We start from the raw sequence: 21,421 nt of genomic DNA on the forward strand, positions 1-21,421 counted from the left end.
CCTCCTCTCCTGTTTCTCTAAATAGGAAGTAAACAAGGTTGCAGGTGCATAGTTGGAGCAGAGTACAACACGGAGGAAGGAGGAAATAGGACTTTGTAGTTTCCACTGTGCAAGCAACTTCCTGCTGAAACACCGCATTTTATCAGCTAGTTTTTCATATGTACCATCTCACATGTAAAGAACTTCAGTTGACTACCAGGATACAGACACCAAGTGTCCTCTTCATAATCCTCCAACACTGGACGTACCTCAGTGCTTCTAACAGTAGCAGGCCACAAAGCTATTGAAAAACAACATGAGGTTTCCATTTATTTAAAAAATATTTTAATGCACCATTAATAAAGGGTCCAACGCATTAATACAAGAGAAATATTGCAAATAATATTAAAATAATCATCAAATTAAAAGAAAAAAACAATAAAAAATAAATGAATGGAAGGTATGTACATGTTTCCTCCTCATAGAGAGAGGAACAGGAACAATATATTTACAGCTTGAAATCAGTGTGTTTCTACGAGAAACAAACACCTCTACAATATTTACATGTACTTCTTTGATTTTTTTTTTCCTTTCATCTTTTTATCCTGTAGTAAAGAGGGTTGTTTGTACTGAAAGGCTTTCATTGCAACAAAAATATCTTACACATTTTCCTGTCTGGGAGGGAACAAATAAAAAGTCTTCCGCTATTTAAAAGTTCAAAATGAAAGTTAAACTTTGGACGGCCATAGCCATATGAAAAACAGAGACAACACAAGGGCCATATACATCCTGCTGTCTGCAGCGTACCACAAACCTGCTGAGGCTTATGTGTATATAACTTCCACCCATCTACACTGCAAACAGATAACAAGCTGAACATTTGTTTGCCTTAAGCTGATACATTTTTCAGGGAGGGATGTTTTACGTGGGGCAACAGACTCCACACTTAAATAAAATATATACTAGGCATTCTGGAAAGACCCACAAAACAGGGGAAAAAGAAACTTTAACACTAAATAAACTCACAAGACCTGATCTAATCAAATAAATGTGCCTTTTAAAAACATTTGCAGCACACAGACTAAGTTAAACACTGACCATACATTTTTACTAGGACCTGCAGGAGTTTGGTGGTAATCTTTGCTTTAACGGTTGAAGAAAGGAGAACTTGCAGTTTGCCAACTGTTGAAACAGGAATCGGACATTTGCTGGTTTAAATAAAATGAAAGAACACGATGGAAGGAACGAGACATGTTTCCTAGCACACAAATACTTAATGAGTTCTAACAAGTCCTTTTGTGGAAAGCTTTAAACTGGGAGGGAAAAAACAAAAAATAAAAAACACAGGTCAATTCTGTTGTGCTAATCCTGCAGACCAAAATGCAGCAGCCATGTAAAATAAAACATCTTCAGGTACAAATTAAAGAGAATCTATGCCACATTTTATATGGTTGTCCAATCAGTGTTTTTATGTAAAATGTTGTCAAATGATGAAATAAATACCTCAGTGTATGCTATACTGACCGAGGCAACAGAATTCTCCTGCTGCACTTCCTGGTCACCTGTGCTGCCATTGGAGTCATAGGTGACCAGGAACAACTACAGGCTCTGTCTGCTTGGCTTAGTAGCCTGTTCTGATGAGATGAATTTCAAGCAGTTTTTGTTGGAGTCTTGTTTTTGTCATTCTTGAGCTGTCTGCTGCCCGCGCTAACCTCGAGAGGGCGGAGTGGAGAGGATTTGGGGGTTGGGAGTCAGAAGCTCGTGCATATGCATCATGGTAAATGTAGTCACTGCCGGCACGGCTCCACAAGCTGAATATCTCGGCATTCTTGGTCAATATAGCACGCACAGAAGTACTGCTTCTACTATTTACCATCAACACTTGATTGGACACAGAAGAAGTGGTAAAGTTTTCCTTTAACTTTTCACTGTGGGTTAAAACTGTACTTCAAATGATTTTACACAGAAGGTTGTGGCAACTTAGGAGAGTAATGCATGGTGGAGGATGAAAATAAAAGTTTTATAGGGCTGGTGAATCACAAGCCACTGGGACAATGGGTGGGTACACTGAAGCTCATTTCACTGTAAGATGCTTACAGCTAATGCAACTAAATACCATTAATAACAGCAATAGTAATATTAATATATAATACTATGAAATGAAATAAAAAAAGCTCCAAAACAATCTTCACACTTTGGAAATCTTGCATAACTGAAGACCAAATTGATTGAAGTTTGTCATTTTAAAAGTGCGCCCTTACCAAGCGCTTTTAAAAACCCTGAATTTGTCTGATTTTCCTGTGCGTCTATGTGCGGATCTGTGTGGGTGCAGGGAGGGATTTGACACTCTAAGAGTGATCCAGGCTGTAAATTATGTGAGCTGACGTAGACATAAAATACCAGTGTTTTCTTTTCACTTTTCATTGTCTTCCTTCAAATGACCTTTCGCGTTTGTCCAACAATACTGCCACAGAAGACCTAATGGTGAAACAGAGCCCCCCTTATAGTTTTCACATGCCTGGTAACACAAACCCCTGGCTTACGAAACTGCCAGGTAAATGAAAAATGTGCCTGAAAAGTGCAAGTGTGTCTCTGTTTCCTGGGTATTGTGAGGATGGCTGTGAGGCCATCTGGAGGAGTGGCAGGGGGTATTGGAGGGTGGCTTTGTTTTGAGGTACACTCTGAGGAGGGTGAACCAGGGGGTTGTCTGGGTCTGGCTGGCCATGAATAGCAAGAAAGAGAAGCACATCCACTAGTTCAGTGTCCCACGGCAGTTCTCTGTTCCACACAGGCAAGGAATCTTGTTCTCCTCCAGAGGGAATTTGTAGTCATAGGTGATCTCCTCATTGACTGCGATGGCCTGCTTCGAGTAGATCACAATCTTTTTCTGGGACTCTATGGTGATAACCTTGGCGTAGCAGTTTGGCTGAAGGAACAAAACAACATATGACTGATAAGGAATAGTTCCAGAAATAAATTACAGATGAAATTAGTCAGGTTCACACTCACAGTGCAACAGTGGTTGATGAACCGTGCCAGGTTGCCACATTTGGTGGCATCTATAATTGTGTCGTGGTCCACTCTGAACAAGTAGCTGCTCCCGATGCCCTGCTGTGCGTACCGCTTCTCCCGATTGTCAGCCACCATCTAGACACAAGACACACATTTGCTGACTGATCTTATGTTAACACCAAACCCAACGAAATGGATATGCGTCTAAAAAGGCGCATGAGTAACATTTAATTTACTTGTGGCGTCATATTTACATTGTTTTATAATGTACCAATAATGGGATGATGGATGCTTCTTTAAGGAATGCTTTCAAATGTATCATGCATGTTTTACTATTTTTGAAGTTGGAACTCATCACTCTACAAAGAGATTAGGACAACGTACTGACTGCATGAGATGCCTAAAGTTTTGTTTGGATATCATCAGTGGTACAACACAGACTGACACAGATTGGAAGCAGTACCTGTCTGATGTTTTGACCCACATACTCAATGACCATCTCATCAGCAGCAATGGGCTCCATGGCGAACAGGCCCCACTCATGGATCCTGCTGCGTCCAAAACGAAGCTTCTTCTTGCGAAACTGCAGAAGAAAAAGACTCATTGTAACAATGGGTAAACATTTTATAAAGCATGCAGGCCGTCAGGCGAATACATTCTTCCAGTTATCAGGAATCTCTAGCCAAGCATCTAGAAAATGCTAACTTAAGTATGTGCATCATTATGGTTTGTAAGAGGATTGCATTTATCACAGCTCCAGTGCAAAATGACTAATGCTCAAAGACTTGACCACCACCCTTTAGAAAATTGCTAGCGAAGGGAGCATATCAAGGTTAACTTCCTGTAAGCTTATCACTAATGCATCCGCCACTCAAAGTGAGCATTAATTACACATCACTGTGTTTCAGTGCTGAAGTTTGATTTCATCATCAATGGCCAATGGTATAGAATGAAGTACTGTACTGGTGTTGCTTCAAGGGCACTGGTAGTGTCATATTTTTTTAACAATGCAATTGAGTGGGTGCATGTGGTATGTGGCATATTTATGACTTAGACTTCTTTATTTTATCCCCCATAGGGGGAAATTTTCTAATTATTTTCTTATATTATATTATTTTCTTATATTTTCTTATATTTATACCGTAGTTACTAGCACACATGTTCATAGCACTACTCTGTATATAGCACCTGTAATTCTGTAATTCTGTATATTCTGTACATACCTTATATATATTTCTGCACTTTTTCTACAAATTGCACTTCTGGTTAGATGCCAAACTGCATTTCATAAAGTTGAATCTAATCTAATCTAATGTGGTTCAATGGCTGTAATTGGCCATACCTTAAGCTGGTTGAGTTTGAGCAGATCAGAGTCCATGACAGCTGTGGTACCAATGACGGTGAGGAGGCGACGCTGCTCTGACCGTCTCTCTGACAGCACCCGGTTAACTCCCTGGCAGGAAACAAACAGCAAGGGCATTAAAGAGGGGCAAACACAATCTCATGTTATCATATGGCCTACTAATTCTGTTGAATTCTGTTGTCTAGAAGTGTATCCTTCCAACAAGTATTACCTGTGTAGTCATTGGCTATTATAGCTCGTGCCTTATTGTTAGATAGAGAGATAGACTTTATTGATCCCAGACTGGGAAATTGCATCGTTACAGCAGCATCAACAATCCATATATCCGTATTAACCCTTATAATCCTTAAGAAGTTGTGCCCTTATGAGATTTTCTAAATAACAATATATAGATTAAATTACACACCAACTGTCTGTGTCAGTTTGCATTTTGTGTATATAAGGCTAAAACCATCCATTTGATCAAAGCATTTATGTTGCAGTTGCTTTGCATCAAGCGTTGAAAGGTGAGCGTAGTCATAGAAAACAACAATAACGGTCATTACAAGAAAAAGATGTCTCACATTAATTATGCAGCAAAAAACAGTACACACCAAAGAGAAGGAGGATGGCATCCATCCACCTGGATAGCTGTATAATCTAAAAGACTGAGTGCTTACCACTACATAATTTGAACCCTTTCTCAAGAACACCATCAGCCTGTGGTTTGAAAACATTTCCAGCGTTTACTCGTCCACAGACAGACCACCAGGTAGACTAAGCCACATTAACATGCACCTGGGCCAGGTGCACACAGACCTCAAAACAGAGCACATACCTCAAAGTTCTTGAGCTACTTCAATCAGTACATCAAAGATGCTGACTGATGTGGTGTCCAGTTACATCGTATTTTGTGCCGAGTCAGTTATACTGTACCTCCGAAATGACTGAAGTTACATCAAAACAATAAGCAGTGAGGGAAAAAATCTTAATTTTGTGTGTCCTGAATAATAAGAAATATGCTTTTCTCCATGGTGACACAGCACAGAGATAGAATGGAAAACAGATTACTGGGAAATCGAAGTTTTGCATAGGAACACACCACATCTATGCTGATTTCCCCTCAAACACCATCACCAAACATCTTGTGTTTGCAAATAACCAAAGTGTTCCTACCTTGACAAACAACAGTTTTGAGTCTAACTGGAGGCTGTCACTCCTGATGTCTGAAATTGGCAAACTAAATGTTTATCGACAAAGTCAAGGTTTTGTTTTACCTGAGGTTTGGGCAATGTTGAGGCATTTGGGACAAGCTTTCCAGCTGTCCAACTGTCCTTTAGAGAATTTAAACATCTGTCATGGTCAATGGTCTAAAAGACTGCTTCAGTCGATGCCAACTTTAAGTTTAGTTTAGTTTATATTTACTTGTAAAATGTGCAAATTCTCATTTAATTTCAACATCAACATATTACATTTTGTCTTCTAATAAAAGTAACTTAATTTGTATAGCACCTTTCTAGCACAGATCTTCTCCTAGAAAGTGTACTGGTGGTTTAGAAGAAAGTATAAATGTATATATCTACCAACTATTGTATTTCTAAACCATCTCATAATCAAATTCCTGTCTACCACTGCAGAGACAGGATTCCACTTCAGATAATTTCTCATATGTGATTCTGGATAAAAAAGACTGATGTTATCCGTTGGGAGTAATAAAGATATGAAGTGTCTCCTGTAATAACTTTGTTACAGATTCATCTAAATATGCAAAACCTCTGGACTTGACAAGCTGTAAGGTTACGTTATGACATTTTATGCTAATCCGCTGTTTGAAAAAGCCACATCTCTTTCCTTTTCAACATCTATCTCTACCCTTTAGAAAGCCTCTCTTATTATGCCAACCTCCAAAAGGGTCAAGTAATCTGATCCAAATGTGGGCCTATTGTACTTCCATACTTCCGTGCCAATTCAGTTCCTTCGTGTCACATTAACCATATTAACCACATTCAGCAAACAGTGGACCCCCTGACGTTTGCCAGAGCCAGCAGCTGGACAATATAATGCTTTCAACAACATCACATTTGTTGTTGAAAGCATTCACATTTGTTTCCCTCAAGTTTCCAAACAATCAAACTCAACCTACTCCCTACCTAAGGTTCAGCAGGCCATGGCTGCATTCTATCCAGCTCTCTTTTGCCCAGTAACAAACAGCGGCGTCGACAACTGCAGGAGCGAACAAACCAGACCTCTCAAATGTTTGCCATTATCAAGATTAATGGTTGGAACATTAAGTCCCCAAGGTAAGCCCAAGTACCTCTGCCTGATGCTGGACACAAAGTACTAGGAAAGTTCTAGGAAATGGACTGACCAAACTTAAAAAAAGAGCAGTATCTGTTGCACTCTCCTTTATAGTATATATATCCTGTATATTCAGTATTTTATCTTAGTATCTCAACTGTTTATTTGATAATGTTTAATTTAAAAGTAATTGGCAAAATCATTTGAGAAATTCCTGGAGTTGTGATTCCCCCAATAGGAACACAGTGGTGCTAAAGGAAATATATGCTTATATATAATGCAAAGACCGAAGGAGCACAGAGTCAGAAAATTAAATTGGGAGTATGCCTACCGAGCTGTCAACATTTTCCACCTCCCGTATGACCTGCTCGGGAAGGTCCAGGTCTAGATAGACGTCCTTCTCCTTCCGGCTGATGGCGTAGTAGCCTTCACTCCTGGCACAGCCAGTAACATGCTCACGAAGCTGTCCACCTGCATTCTTCTTCTTACGCCGAGGGTTCGGCAAATTGGTTAGTGCAGCTCAAGGTCAAGGGCAATAGCGGGAAACAAACCATACAGTGATAATGAAGATTGATAATGAACATTTCATACAACAAACAAATAGAATAAATAAATAAATACATATCCTACTAATGATTAAAACACAGATAGATTTAATGCAGGAGGTAGTCATTGATAAGGATATTAGTGTGGTGGACCCAATGAGTATCATTAAGCCAGTCAGAACTGTGGTCGGCCTGTAAGAGCTTCTCATACGTCTTCTTCAGCAACATCAGGTCTTCGTTGTCCAGACCGGAGTTCCAGATGTCATACAGGATGGTCATCTGCTCAAACTCACTGCGGCTGTCAAACTTCATGGTTGGTGGCTCGGGTGCGGGGACAGGTTTTGACCAGTGCTGAGATGTTGTTACCCCTGCCTCCTGCAGAAAGAGGCGCTCACTCTTCCTCACCTCTTCAACCATCTCGTCCTCTGTGTCTGAGCTGGACAGCTCCCCAGACTCAAGCTCCTCCACATCCACATCTTCCTCAGAGTCCTGCAGAGAGGAAGAGGAATATTATTACCAACGAACTGTGAAAGAACGTAAGTACGGACAAGCACTGAGGTTATGTTCATACATGTTGTTGCCTTTTACTTTTTATGTTTATTGCACACTTTCAGTCACCTGATCCATTAAATTATATTGGCCGAATGACTAAATTTTGTTACCAAATGAATTACATTTTGAAAGATTTACCAAAATGTATGTATAAATGCAGGGTTATTAAATTTTAATGAAATCTAACATTTATTTTTCAAAGGAGACAAGCGCTGTTCTACACAGCAAAGAACAAACACTTAATGAGGTAGGGTATTGTTTGGTCCATCATCTGATCACTGCATTGATCACAACAGAGGAGACACAGTCATATGCATGATTTTTTTCATGTTTGTCATGCATTGAATTTTAAAAATACACTGCAAAATAGTTGATTTTCCAGCCAGGGACAACTTGCATAATCATCCAGGCATGTGTGAGGTAAAAACTCACTGCATAAGAATATCATCAAGGGACTTTGATTAGTGTTTGAGAGGAGCACAGGACAACATCTGCTCTGCCTGCTCCTCCAAAAAAAAACCATCCTCTGGCCAGAATCCTCCATGCATAATACAGACAGAGCACATTGCTGACAATATAAATTTGCCAGTTTAAAAAGTGCTTTTTAGCTTTGAAAATAGAATTTCTTAAAAAAGCTTTTATATAATTTCATTAAGTTGGGGCATTGAGCATGCATGAGACAGAAAATAAAACCAGTTGTTTTTTTCCCCTCATTAAAATACATGTAAGCATTACCAAAACACGTCATAAGTTAGGCGTCACAACTACACCTAAAAGTCATTGTCATGACTCAAGGAGTCATTTCTATTGTGTTAGACATATTGTTACATATGACACAGCATCTATGATTAAGAAATCCACAACATTTACAGGAACAAAGCAAACGTCCCACGCACCTGTAATTTCCTCTTCCTCTGTTTCTTGCCTGGCTGCTCCTTCTGTTTTTTTGTGTGCTGAACCTCGAGGTTTTCTTTGTCTTTTCTTCTTCTCTTTTTGCTCTTGTCCTTTTCAAGTTCGAAACCCTTGCCGACAGTGACCTTCTTTGACGATACAGGTAGAGCTGCAGGCTGCCCAACATCCTCAGTCTCACAAAGAACTCCCATTGCAGATAAGTATTCTCCTGTGTCTCCCCTTGATGGTAGTGCCTCTCCAATGACCTCCTCTGGTGCCTCAAGAACCCCAGAAATAGTGTTGAGGTCTGCTGGGAGCAAGACAGAGGAGTCTTGTTTAGAGGAAGTTCTTTTGGTAGCAGGTGGTACTGAGAGAACAGGGGGTTTGCAGTAGTTGTGCTCCATAACGACAATTACACCCTCTGGGCTAATAACCAGGGCCAGTGACTCTGGGGAGAAGAGATCCTCTTCCATCTTCTGCTCCTCTGCCTCATCAGATGTCTCAGTCTCCTCTGAATCCCCAGCATCAGGGTCCATTTTCAGGGCTACGTCGGCCAACACAGACAAGTCAGTGGTTGACGCTGAGGCCAGCTGTAGGAGGCTTGATGCCCCCAGCTGCTCTCTGAGTCTTAACCTCTGCTCACTTTCTTCCTCATCATCTTCGTCTTTGAGGGAGTGACAGGAAGACGCAGACAAACTGGTTGTCCGGGGTCTGCCTCTGGACCGTTTGTTGACGGGAGGTGGAGGAGGGGCCTCCTCGAAGGCCATCCTGCACATAGAGGCGTGGTCCAATGGCAGGTTCTGCACAGTGCGGCACACCATAACAGGAGGGGCAGGAGATTTGGGGGAGTCTTTAACTGCACCTCGTTTTCCAGGGGATTTGACAGGGGTGGTCTGAGGTGAAACAGGTGGTCCCTTTTTGGACTCGTCGAACTCTTGCGTCCGCCCAGATGGGGGCACAATGAGGGCATTGCCTTCACCAGGTTTGGAGGCAAAGGGGAGTAGTTGGATACCCTGGGTGGGGCGAGCTGAAGGGGTTGGGGCAGCACTGATGGGGGAGTCTGTGGGCCTGCCAGGGGAGAGGAGGGGAGATTCACCCGCCAATTGTGAGGGAGATGGAGACAGCGGTGCAGTTGGCAGCTGTGCTTTGCTGTCGTTTTCGCCTGTAGAGAAGGAAACTGTCTTTCTGCGTTTCTTGAGAGGGGGCACAAGAACAACAGGGGATGAAGGACGTGGGTATGGGGGTGATGGAGGACGCTTGGTAGGTGCTGCTGTTGTATCTGCCTTGCTCTCCTTGGCTTCACCTGAAAGAAAATGAGAAATTGAAAGAGTGATCTAAACATAAGGAACAATTTCTAAAGCCGTCAAACAGCTGCAACAAACAGTGTAGGCAAACAACACGCAAAAATTCAACCAAGATCTTAGCGAGCTTGAAGGTCTGTTTCATTCTTTTTGGCTGCATTTACGGTGATAAGCAGTAATTACACATGTTTTGAGCCTCACTCTATCAGAGATCCCAAACAGCTACCTCACTAATGGAAACCATCAGCGCTTCAGATGAAGACAGTCAAAGCCACTCCTTCAAGCGTCAAATGTGTTTTGTTTTCTTGCATTTGCACTTGTTTATTAAGTTTTGTCGTCTGTAGTAATTGATCTTTTCTTTGTTTGTTCGGGCATAGTAACTGTTCACTAGTATCGCAGGCAGACAGAAGAGAAAAAAGTATGCCACTTCTGCCTACTCTCTTTGGCAGACCAACCACCGGAGTGATGGGCCCTGCTTATGATTGTTCCAGGAAATGTCACCACCTGCACCCAGTTTGTAATACCAAAGAATACTGCAAATGGAAATGGCTTTCATCTGTGGGCTATAGGTTCAATCATGGTTGTGTTAACTCATTCAGCGATAGTTACTTAACAGAAATGTATTTAACTTAAGGTCTTTGAAATTATAACTTTAAGATTAACCTTTGTGGTTGATGGTAATTATCTTTGTTTTTCCATTGTTGATATGATATGCAACTGTTAATGATGCTGATGAGAACTTCTGACTGACCTGTTTTGACCTCTGCCTTTTGAACAGCAGCTGCATTATTTTCCCTGAAAAAATGGAAGAGAAGAAGAGATGGCAGTAATGACATGATGAAAAGTACATTTAATCACGTGATACAGACAAAATCGTTTTCTGAGGACAGATCCCCTTTAGCAATGCTTTAAGACAGCATGGACAAAACACAGAATTTTGAAGTTCATACCTGCCATCTTTCTCTGTTGTGCTCTCCATGGTTGACTCATCCATGGTGTCTGGCCCTTCACTCTCACCCCTCTCTCCTTCCTCTTCATCCTCATCTTCAGAGGAAGATGAAGATGAGGATGCTGAAGAGGAAGAGCCCTCAGAGGATGAGGAAAGGCTCTCATCATCACTATCAGCACTAAGGGCATCATCTAAAAAAAAAAAAAAGGTATCATTACTGTCTGAACAGAGAGCGAACATAGAAATAAAAACATAGTAAGAAGATCACATGTATTGATTTACCATCAGACTCCTTCTCACTTTCCTCTTCATCATCCTACAAATAAAAAAGGTTGTGGTTACAACACTAGTGAAATACTGCCATCTAGCCATCGGTAACAGTGAGAACACAATTCTTATCAAACCCGTTAACACAAACCAAAAAAACAACTATTTGCTACTTACATACCACGTGCATCTGAAATTCATAGTTGTTGCATATAATACTCAATTTGCTATATGATGAATACATCTAATAAATAATATGTTTTCATTTATGCACACAACTTCAATGCATTCTTGGTCTTCAGTTTGGGTTGTACTTTAGTTTGGGTTGTAACAGTAAACATCTAAAATAAAATCTGAATAAAAAAAAAAAAACAACACCTTTTCAGTGGAAGAGCCATCAGATGTTTCCTCTCCCTCACTGCCAAGCTCCCATGGTTTACGACTTCTTGGCTTCTTTTTCCTCCTCTTATTGTCCCTTTCCGCTCCACGCCGGTCTCCCTCTGGTATCCTCCCTTCAGCAGCTTGGAACAAGACAACAGTTTTTAGGAGTTATATGAAGCGAACCTATTAATCTAACCTTCCATTAAAAAGTTTTAACATCAGGTCCACAAACCTTCATCATCCTCGTCAGGGGGGGTTGAGGGTCGTGGCCTTTTCATTTCTCCCTCTTCAAGCTCTTGAGGTTCTTTCCTCTTCACCTGCACAAGTGGACACAGACAATATTTTTTAGAAATCAGTGAAAGACAGCAAAGAATAAACTGAATAGTTCTTCTGTACTTTACAAAAAGCAATATTTCTTTGTTTATATATGGTTCATTATCCTGGAGTCCTGTCAGTGTGATTAGGACTAAAATATATACAACTGTCATGTCATGCTAATGCTCTCATGCTCTTTTAAAATGCAAACAATGGTTCAAACTGAGGGCATGCAATGATGGCGGGAAGAAAATGTACACATGTATGATTGTGTATGCATATTAAATCAGAAACGTAGATGTGGGTGTTTTAATTTGTTGAATCACAGTCCAACATCAGTGTGGTGCTTTTACCTTGAAGGAAGGCAGTCGTAATGCTCCTCTGAGAGAAAATCCTTCCAGACCGCCACTCTTCGCCCAATCCACAAGAGATGTGAGAGGCTCTCGAGGACGACTGACCTTTTCCTCCTTTTTCTCATCATCCCGCAAGGCAGACACCCCCCTAACCATTGTCTGGAAAGGCTAAAGGAGGAAAACACTTATAATTACAATCTGTATTTATTCCCTTTTTCCATTTGACAGTGTAATGATGATCCCAGACCAATATTATCAGCAGCATTATCTTGCTACTGAAGAATGAGGGGGGCAAATTCAAACTGCCATATAATGGTAAAGGTAGCAGCAGGATGGAAAACACAACACCCTCTTGCCAGTTATAAGGCATCAAGATCCTGTAAGGTTATATTTTCAAACTGAAAATGGAAAAAATGCAGTAAGTAAAGATGTTGACAGTACTTCCCATTCAACGTAGATTCAAAGGACATTTCTTTATGAAACAAGCCCCCCAAAAAGTACAACGAAGTAGATGAATCAGTATTTCTTACCTTCATGCAAAAACCAAAACTGCAAGCTTAAAAACAAAAACAATTGTGATTAGTCTTCCTTACCTTGGCCTTGGTCTCTTTCCTCTCCCACCACTCATCAAAAGTTGCAAAGGCAACGTTCTCCACCATTTTGCGGTTCAGATCCCTCTGCATGATGTTTTTCATTTCCTGGATCAGAGTGGCCAGGACCATCTGCACTGTGGCTTCATGCGGGTTTTCAGCCAGCATGGGCATCTCCTCTCTTGGAGCCCTGTACTCGTCTCCATCCCCGGGCAGCATGGTGCCATAGCCAGGAGGTGGCATGTAAGAGGGGTAGTGTGGTGGTAAGACATGTGGTGGCCAGCCAGTATGAGGAGGTGGGATGCCATGGTGTGGAGGGGGTGGTATCTGAGAGCTGTGGGGATCGGGGTATGGGTAGGGCATGTGGGCGGGCATGTAGCGGTGGTCCTGGTCATAATGAGAGCCCGCCCCGCTCCCCTCTTGGTCCATATAGGGGTGGTGTGTGTGGGGTGGCAGCATTGAGTGGAGATGGTAGGAGGTGTAGTCTGCAGTGGCTGCCTCACCAGGGCCTGAGGTGCCATTGGATGACGACATCCGCAGCTGGTGTAGGCGACTTAGCATGTGAGTCTGCATTTGGAAGGACATAGGAGCACCACCGCTGTACTGGTTCATCAGCTCCATAGAGGTGGCATAGTCATATATGTGGTGGGGCATGGGAGGGGGATACTCGGGGTGCAGCTCCATATGGGGCAAGGGAGGAATCCCTGGGGGAGGTGGGGGCTGGAGGGAGTAACCAGGGGGAGGTGGAGGAGGCAAATGAGGAGGGTAAGAAGGTATAGGAGGGTGCATGGAGGTGCCAAAGTGCTGTGCAGAGTCAGAGATAGGTGGGGGTGAAGATGAGGGGTCAGTTGTTTGTGAAGGCATGGTAGCCTGGGATGAAGAGGGTGAGGAACCTGAGGTGACTGAGGGCTGGTGGGTGGTCACCGTTGTAATGGTAGTCTCCTCCTCCTCCCCCTCGTCTGAGATCTCCATGTCTTCTCCTGAGGAATGAGGGGAGGACTGAAAGAAAAAAAGACATTTACTTTTATATGAAAATTAAGTAGGGAAACCTTGAAAGTGTCTAAGCACCATTCACAGGGATAACCATGCTTTCAAAAGTGAGGCTGTAAAGATAGCTCACAACCACAGATTCAAGGAGTGTACTGTCAGAAAACAGCTTATTAATGCAACAACCACTAACACAAAGAACAAACCAACTAACTAAAGAAACTAAAATTATAATAAAGAAAAACCCAAACATACACATTGTGCTTATTTTGTCAGTTAGGATAATAGCAACCTTTTCATGTTTTTCTGTGACGACAATGTTATTTCTCCTCCCATATTTTTCTTCCATCACAACAGTCCTCTCTGTACATTCTTGTATGCGTATTCCTTTGAGTGTGGGCATTTCAAATAATATTGAAAAACATTTTACCCCCAATTACATTTTAAAACTTTTTTTTATTTGATTGTTCTAAAGAAATAAGCTGTCCACCCTAATTTTACCTCTCCACTGCTAAATTCATAAGCTGCCTATATGCTACTTCACCACCCACACTGTTTAGCACTGCTTGGCAACAAAGTGAGAACCAATACAATCATTATTTGTCAGAACAAAATGCAGTTGCGAATCATTAGTATGAGCACTGACATTTTGTTACATGCTACTGATCTTACCTGACTTTGTCCATTGTAAGGGGGTGTGTGTGCTCCTGTCCTGCTCCTTGCATCAACAGATAAAGCCTGTGTAGATTCCTCCTGCATGGCTCCAGTCCCAGTGAGGCCAACCTGGGGCTGGGGATCCTCTTGGGGCAGGATGTGGGAAGAGTAGTTGGAAGAGGATGGTGTGGTTGCTGTAAGTACAGTTGGACTCTTCCGACTTTCTCCTCCCTTTCCCCGTTTCCGGCCTCTGTGGCCATCTCTGTCTCTTTCTCCTTTCCTCCTGTGGTCCTTCTCCCCACTGTCTCCCACCTGATTACCACTTGTGTGCTCCCCTGTGCCATCACCTGACCCACCTCTTCGCTCTCCTCCATCTGCACGTATACCTCTCTGCTTCTCATCTTTTCTATCTTCCTCATCTTCCTCATCAGAGGCGAGGAAAGAAAATTTAGCCTTTTGTTCCTTTAGGAGCATCTCAATACGAGAGTCAAGGCTGCTGCTGTGGTAGACGAATGGTAAACTCTCATTAGTGGAATCTGGCTCTGGGGAAGAAGAGTCACGTTGAGGGGGGGGTGGGGAGCTAGAAGAGGAGGGAAGATGGTGGGGGAGGGAGGTTGAAGAAGGGGAGGTAGAGGAAGAAGCAATGGAGGGGTTAGGCGGGGAAGAAGGTGGGGGCGTCTTCGGCGGTGCAGGTGGGGTGCTGGGACGGCGTTTGGGCTTTGTCCACTGCTCTTCACGGGCCGGACTTTCCTGGTTAAAGTCCAGTGTTCCAAGGGTCTCAGCTACAGCTGCTGTGATGACTGAGGCAGGTGGGAGGGGAGGTGGCGGTGGGGGTGGTGGTGGAGCCAGAGCACTGTGGTGACCAGCGTGGTACTCTTTGTCAGAACCTACTGAAGGCAGAGAGCCCCTTTCTGTGAGGCTTGTGCTACCTAGACGGGTAGAAACGTCCAATCCCTGAGGAGGGGCTGGGGCAGGCTCTTTGGAGGAGTATGCAGAGTAAAATGAGGAGGGAGGAGACATGCTGTTTGAGGAAGAGCGGTAAGAGTTAGAATTGTATCTGGGGTCAGAGCTGTTGGAGTAGTCACTGTCTCTGTCCCGGTCTCTGTCCCTGTCTCTATCTCGGTCTCTGTCTCGATCTCTGTCCCGATCATGGCTGCTCCTTCTGCGGCTGCTGCTGCCATGGTGGTTGTGAGAATGGTGGTGGTTGCGGTGTCTCTGATGGCTATGGTCACCTGATCGGGAGCCCAGGCTGTCTCGCCGGTACCCTCTGTCCTCCCTGCGATCTGAGTGGTGATGGGAGTGATGGGAATGGTACTTTGCGGAAGAGTTTGTGTCTTGCTGGTGGTGGTAGGATGACCTTCTGGAGCCAATCCCCCCTGGACCGTAGCGGCCCCCTGAGTCTCTGTCACGGTCCCGGTCTCTGTCTGACATTGGGGGTTGATCATATTGGGTGCCAAGAGGTGGAGGAGGCATTGAGGAGTGGTGCGCCACGTGTGGTCCAGGCCCTCCAACATTGGGGTATGGGGGGTAGCATGGGGGCTCATTGGGACGGTATGATGTGGTTGGGGGGTACATAGGACGACCCCGATGATACACTGAAGGTTCCTGTGCATCCTCAGAGTAACGCGACACTTTGAATCCTCCAACAGTAGATGAAACTGCAGAAGATGAGGAGGAGGATGGTAGCATGTCCTGAGGAGGATAGCCACTGCCCAAAGTGCCAGTGTTATAGCCAGCATGCCTGCAAGACACAAATGAAGTTGATCTTAAATTATTATTTTATGGAACTAAGCATGATTGACATTCCCAAATATCCAACAACAGACTCTGACTCCTACTCCTGCCGACTACCTATGCCCCCACTGCAGAATGATCAAAAGCAGTAACGTCAAAGGTAACTTATTTGTGTCATTTTAGCAATTAATGTTCATCCAACTGAGATAGGGTAAATTGTACAAACAGAATGTTATATGCAGAATAATATCAAAATACTTATTGTAATGAAATAAAACCCTTAGTGCCCTGAAATCCACGCAACATAACAGCTGCAAAAACCAAGCACATCTGATTGAGAGGGTAGGTTAGAGTATACATTAGAGAGAAAGAGTAAGAGCGAGACTATGATAGTCCTGCAGCTTCTTCAAGTCCAACACAGTCAGGGCAATGGCAAGCTGAAAGCGGTCGCAAGTGTGTTTACACTTGTCAAAGCATGACACAGACAATGCTTGCTACAGGCACACATTAAATTTTGTGCAGTGTTCCTCCTTAAATGCATGCAACAGTGGCAGCAATGCTCCCCAAATGCAAAAAAACATCCTATCTCTATATGAAGCCTCCAGTATCACGGACAAACGAGGACTATAAATCGCTAAATAGCTTAATTTAGCTGCCAGGGTGTCAGAAGATGGACTGCCTTTGTAGTCTTATCAGTAAGTATGTGTGAGAATACCTCTGACATATGCTACGAGAAAAATATGACATATCCAAACAAACTAATTCAGCTAAGAACTCTTTCTCTCTCAACATGCTACAGATCAACGACTAACCTGCCGCCGGTGAAGCCCGAGTCTTGTGAAAAAGGGGTCCCAGTTCTGGAGCTGTACGGTGTTCCTCCACCACCCTGAGATGAGGCAGAGGAGCCTGGGGTGTAGGGACCGGTTATGGAAGTAGGGGGGGTGTCCAGACGCTGTTCACTGTAACCAGTATCCGTAGAGCAAGGGGTAATGTTTCCTGATGTGAGGGCCTGGACCCCTGCCGCCAAAACTGCAAGCTCACTGGAGAGCCGCCGCCTGATTTCTGATGACTGCAGAAAAAAAGATTTGATTCATAATGTGTCCAGGTAACAACTAATAAGAATGCTGCTGAAACTATTGAAAGTCTTGTTACTATCCTCTCACATAATCTTTAAATAACTGAGGTGACAATTATACTGTGACATTACTGTGTCAGGCTGTGGCTGTGGCTGTGCTGGGGCCTGAGACTGAACCCTGTCTGTCAAAGCCTTGCCTCCCAGGGGCACCGTCTGAGGAGTGTAGGACCCGTTAACTATCAGGTCATAATACTTCTGCCTCTGCTGGCCTGGATAAAAAACAAAAGTCAGAGAAACATAAATTCAGGCTATGCAATGAGTTCATCGCAGACATAAACAGTATCTACTTATAATGACATCATTAAGACAAACTACATTAGGTTTAACTGCCTGCAACAAGGCCCAACCAATGTATGTTTTTTCTCTCTCATTCAGTCTGTCAGTTTGCAGGACATCTCAAAACATTATTAACAGATTTCAATTAGTCTGTGGGACATTGGGGCAAGGAATGTGTGACAAATTTTGATTAAAAACTGTAAATAGAGGAAGTGCAAGATATTTTAGATATTTTTTGACATTTTCAGTATCATATATATATATATACACACACACACACATACACATACACACACACACACACACACACACATATCATATTGTGCTTCACAATGTAAATTACTATGTGTAGAAAGATCCTGGCACAGAGTAAAAACATTTCAATTATCAAAATGACAAATATAGAGGGTTGTGCAGTCAAGCCCTCTGGGCACTATGTGCTTCAAAGTACACAAATTTGCTTTTTCTTTTCTATTTCACTGTGTGTGTTAACAGGACAGAGTTTTTAAATGTATTGGGGGTTGCAAGTTATTATAGGCTTATTATTTGTCACTGTACAAACATAGATATAAAGCTCCCCGAAAATTGTCTGAAGCATCATTGTAATAACTTGTATCTTAGAACCAGCTCATGCTTATGCCTAATTTAGGTCGTCTGCTTACCTTTTATATCCAGTTGAGCATGAATGATGTTACCCATGACAGAAGTATTGTGCAGATGCTTGACTGTGTCCTTGGCTCCTCTGGTGCTGGTAAACAACACCCTAGCCAGGCCCAAGTGCTTCCTGGTCTTGGGGTGAAACAGGATCTCCATCTCCTCCACCTCACCAAACTTTGCGCACATTTCTGCCAAGAAGGGCTCCTTGATGTTGTCATTGAGTCTAGCAAAGGTCACCTCCTTGAGTGGTATGGGACCCACATAAAACTCATCAAGCTGTGAAGAAAAATGGCAAAATGAGAATAAAGGACTCGTCATCCTGTTAGCTGAAGCAACTGGGATGTGTGTAACTAATGGTAACAAGCTATTCTCACCTTAAACTTCGGCACTGGCAGGGACAGTTCTGTATACCTGGACCAGAGTCTCCGGGGTCTAGGGTCTCGCAGTTCACCCACAGGGGGAAATCCAGAGTCCTGGAAAAATTAAACAAGTTGCAGTTCAAAGATAGTTTTCGGCACACACAAAGGCATTATGGAAAAATGGGAAATCAACTTACTGGCACACTGAAATGTACTCCATCATATCTGTAGATTTTCTGTGTAACCCGCCTAATGGTTGGGTCCTGGACGAGTTTGTAGCTCTTCCACTGCAAACTGACAGCTTTTTGTGTATCTGCCCCACCGTCTGGATCCATCCTACAACTGAGTGTCAAAGGAAAGCCATCATTTCAGATATTGCAGAAACTACTATTTAGTGACAAAACCAGGTCAGAATCATAAGAACGAGGAGCAACAACTGAAACAAATTATCTGCGGAATGAAGCTGTACTGATCTGAAATGCTGCAGTAATTACAGCCAGAGTAACGTATATTTGGCCGGTGGCAGTAGGTGCACGGTATGGTAACGTTACAGAACGATGAGCTGCGTCACATCAATTAGCCTAACGTTAACTTTCCAGGCCACTGTGCGTTAATGGTAATTTTTAGGGCAGAAGTAAAGAATGAAACAGTATACTAATCAGGATGTTTTCAGCCTCGACTAAGATGCTGCGTGCTGTCAAAACAATGACCAGCGTTACGTCACTGACCAGTTAGTTCAGTTAGCAACATGCTAGCTGAAGCAACAAAATGCAAAGAAACTGTGTTTACCAACGTCAAGACAGGGTTCACATTAAACGCAGATGATTCGGGTTCAGAACTATTCCGGGGGAACCCCATCGTCGGTAGCTCTTGCATTCAATAGCGCTAACTGAGGTTAAATTACTTATACCTGCTCGCTTTAGCTAGTGCAAGTTGACGCTGCCGTTGGCTAATGCTAACTAGCAAGAACATCAAGTTAGAAGTCAAACTCCGATCTTACTAACCCTCCGCCCTCATCAATAACATTTTATCAGTAGCATTCGTTTTGTGTGCCTTTCTTAGGGGCTTTACGGACTAGTTTTGCCTCCACTTCGTCTAAATTCAGACCCCACCTCTTCTAGACCTAGTGCCCGCTCATCCGAAAGTAGCAACCCGCCGCTACAGTGTAGGCAGCTCCAGCCAGGCCCGGGAGACGAACAAGAAAAACACAGTCTCTAACAGAAAACGGACATCTCCGACCCAGCGCTAAAGCAAAACTGACGAGCTAATACGCTGCCGCTACCATTCCGGTAGTTAGTCGAGACAACAACACGCCTCTCCGAGCGGCGAAGCCATTGTTTTCGCTTTAAAATCCCTATATTGTTGAGAGAGCCGCCATCGCGTAACCAACCTGAAAGCCTCGCCTGTTCTCCATCAGTGTATGCGAATGTAACCCATGCTTTCAGACCGGCACTTTCTTTACGGACGGTTAGTAACTAAAAAAAATGAAAGACACTAAACCAACCTACGGCAGTGTCAACACAATTAAAATTAATAATATTATGTGTGAATAAACTAGTGGATTTTTTTTACCGGCCAATTTTTCACAGTTTAAAAATACGTTTGAATCTGCTCCTACAAACCCAAGCGCCGGAAAGTGATTAGCGCCCTCTAAAGGCTGATCAGTGACAACACAGCTAACGCAAACTGATGATTTTATCACACTGCTGTAATGATTTATTTGGTGTGGCATTTATAGAAAATCACTATCATATGAAGTCCGCGGCCATAATGAAAATGCACCCAAAATTTTACTCAAGCAAAAATATTACCAGCAACATTTACTACAAGTACACATTTAGACAGCAAAATGGCTCCTGTCAGTGTGTTATAACATATTCTATTATTGGATTAGTATTAGTAGAACTATCACCAGCTAATAACTCACTATTGTACATACTGTTAGGTAGGTTCATCTTAACAATTCTTTACAGTTAACAAAAGTAAAGGTAAAAAGTTAAAATAAACTGTTGCAAAAAAATGGAATGTACTTACATTGTACCACTGCATAGCGTACAGTGTTGTGGTTAACTACTGTCTGATGAATTCAGAAACTGGCCTGACAGAAACACCTCTAGAGACGTGTTTTAATGTCTTCCATCGCCAAGTCCTGTTTATTGTGACCTATATTGTGCACAATAAACAGCTGAGGAGGATCCATTTCATTTTGTGACTGACTTGCAATTATGAATGGCACAGAATAGTAGACATTTAAAAAAAAATTATCGATAAGAAAAAAGCCCTTAAGTATCACAATAAAAACACACATCAGTCAAAATGTAGAACCACTGGTTTCCACAAGGGAGCACCATGAAATTGTTTGATTGGTTTTATGATATCAGTATTTTTCTCTCAAAGTGTGGTAATCCTTTGCCCTTGTATTAGTTTACTAAAATCATGCAGAGGTAAGTTAAAGCCTAAGAGAATCCCAGGAGGAAACTGAGTTAACACAGCAGGCAAGTAGACAGCAATGAAGATATGAATCATTTGGGTGAGATAATAAAATAAACTGAACACGAGAAAACAGACCCTTTGACATACAAGTCAAATTATGTCTGCAAAATCCAGATTTATGGAAGTCCATCCATCTGCACAGTTTGATCTGCAGATTACAAACAGTCCACACTATCATGCTGTGCCATTGCAACATAATCCCATTCAGCACCCTTGCATTAAATACTGTTGAGAAGCTGCAATGCTATTTTTTGTTGAGTTTAACTGTAGTTATTTCTGACACCATATTTAAGGTTGGATTGTATTAGATTACAAAAAATAAAATAACCCCAGGGGAATCAATCATATCAT

General features: G+C 42.6%; 2 protein-coding genes across 2 annotated transcripts in view; one reads left to right on the forward strand and one right to left on the reverse strand.

Moving 5' to 3' along the window:
* The window catches only part of LOC139217353 (pyruvate dehydrogenase (acetyl-transferring) kinase isozyme 2, mitochondrial-like), a 188,728-nt gene that overhangs the window by 58,398 nt on the left and 108,909 nt on the right, over window positions 1–21,421 (forward strand). The window lies entirely within an intron of this gene.
* On the reverse strand, window positions 314–19,983 carry setd1a (SET domain containing 1A, histone lysine methyltransferase). The gene is made up of 21 exons (XM_070847430.1): window positions 19,968–19,983; window positions 18,775–18,919; window positions 18,593–18,691; window positions 18,224–18,494; window positions 17,358–17,494; window positions 16,963–17,219; window positions 14,435–16,157; window positions 12,779–13,774; window positions 12,186–12,353; window positions 11,750–11,834; window positions 11,515–11,657; window positions 11,152–11,185; window positions 10,871–11,060; window positions 10,672–10,715; window positions 8,625–9,922; window positions 7,317–7,665; window positions 6,963–7,144; window positions 4,334–4,444; window positions 3,455–3,574; window positions 2,989–3,126; window positions 314–2,905 (listed from the first exon to the last, which is right to left on the reverse strand). Exons 2-21 carry the CDS (start codon window positions 18,910–18,912, stop codon window positions 2,732–2,734), a joined length of 6,657 nt encoding a protein of 2,218 aa, XP_070703531.1. The 5' UTR covers window positions 18,913–18,919; window positions 19,968–19,983; the 3' UTR covers window positions 314–2,731.

The sequence above is a fragment of the Pempheris klunzingeri genome, chromosome 17 (assembly GCF_042242105.1).
Source record: "Pempheris klunzingeri isolate RE-2024b chromosome 17, fPemKlu1.hap1, whole genome shotgun sequence".
Taxonomy (NCBI): domain Eukaryota; kingdom Metazoa; phylum Chordata; class Actinopteri; order Acropomatiformes; family Pempheridae; genus Pempheris; species Pempheris klunzingeri.

Bases quoted from the DNA above. Each gene is read 5' to 3' on its own strand.
- setd1a (XM_070847430.1), bottom strand. From the start codon at position 18,912: ATGGATCCAGACGGTGGGGCAGATACACAAAAAGCTGTCAGTTTGCAG. The intron at 12,354-12,778 runs GTAAGGAAGACT...TTCCTCCTTTAG, and splicing joins GGAAAGAGACCAAGGCCAAG to CCTTTCCAGACAATGGTTAG. The intron at 11,658-11,749 runs GTTTGTGGACCT...TCTTGTTCCAAG, and splicing joins CCCTGACGAGGATGATGAAG to CTGCTGAAGGGAGGATACCA.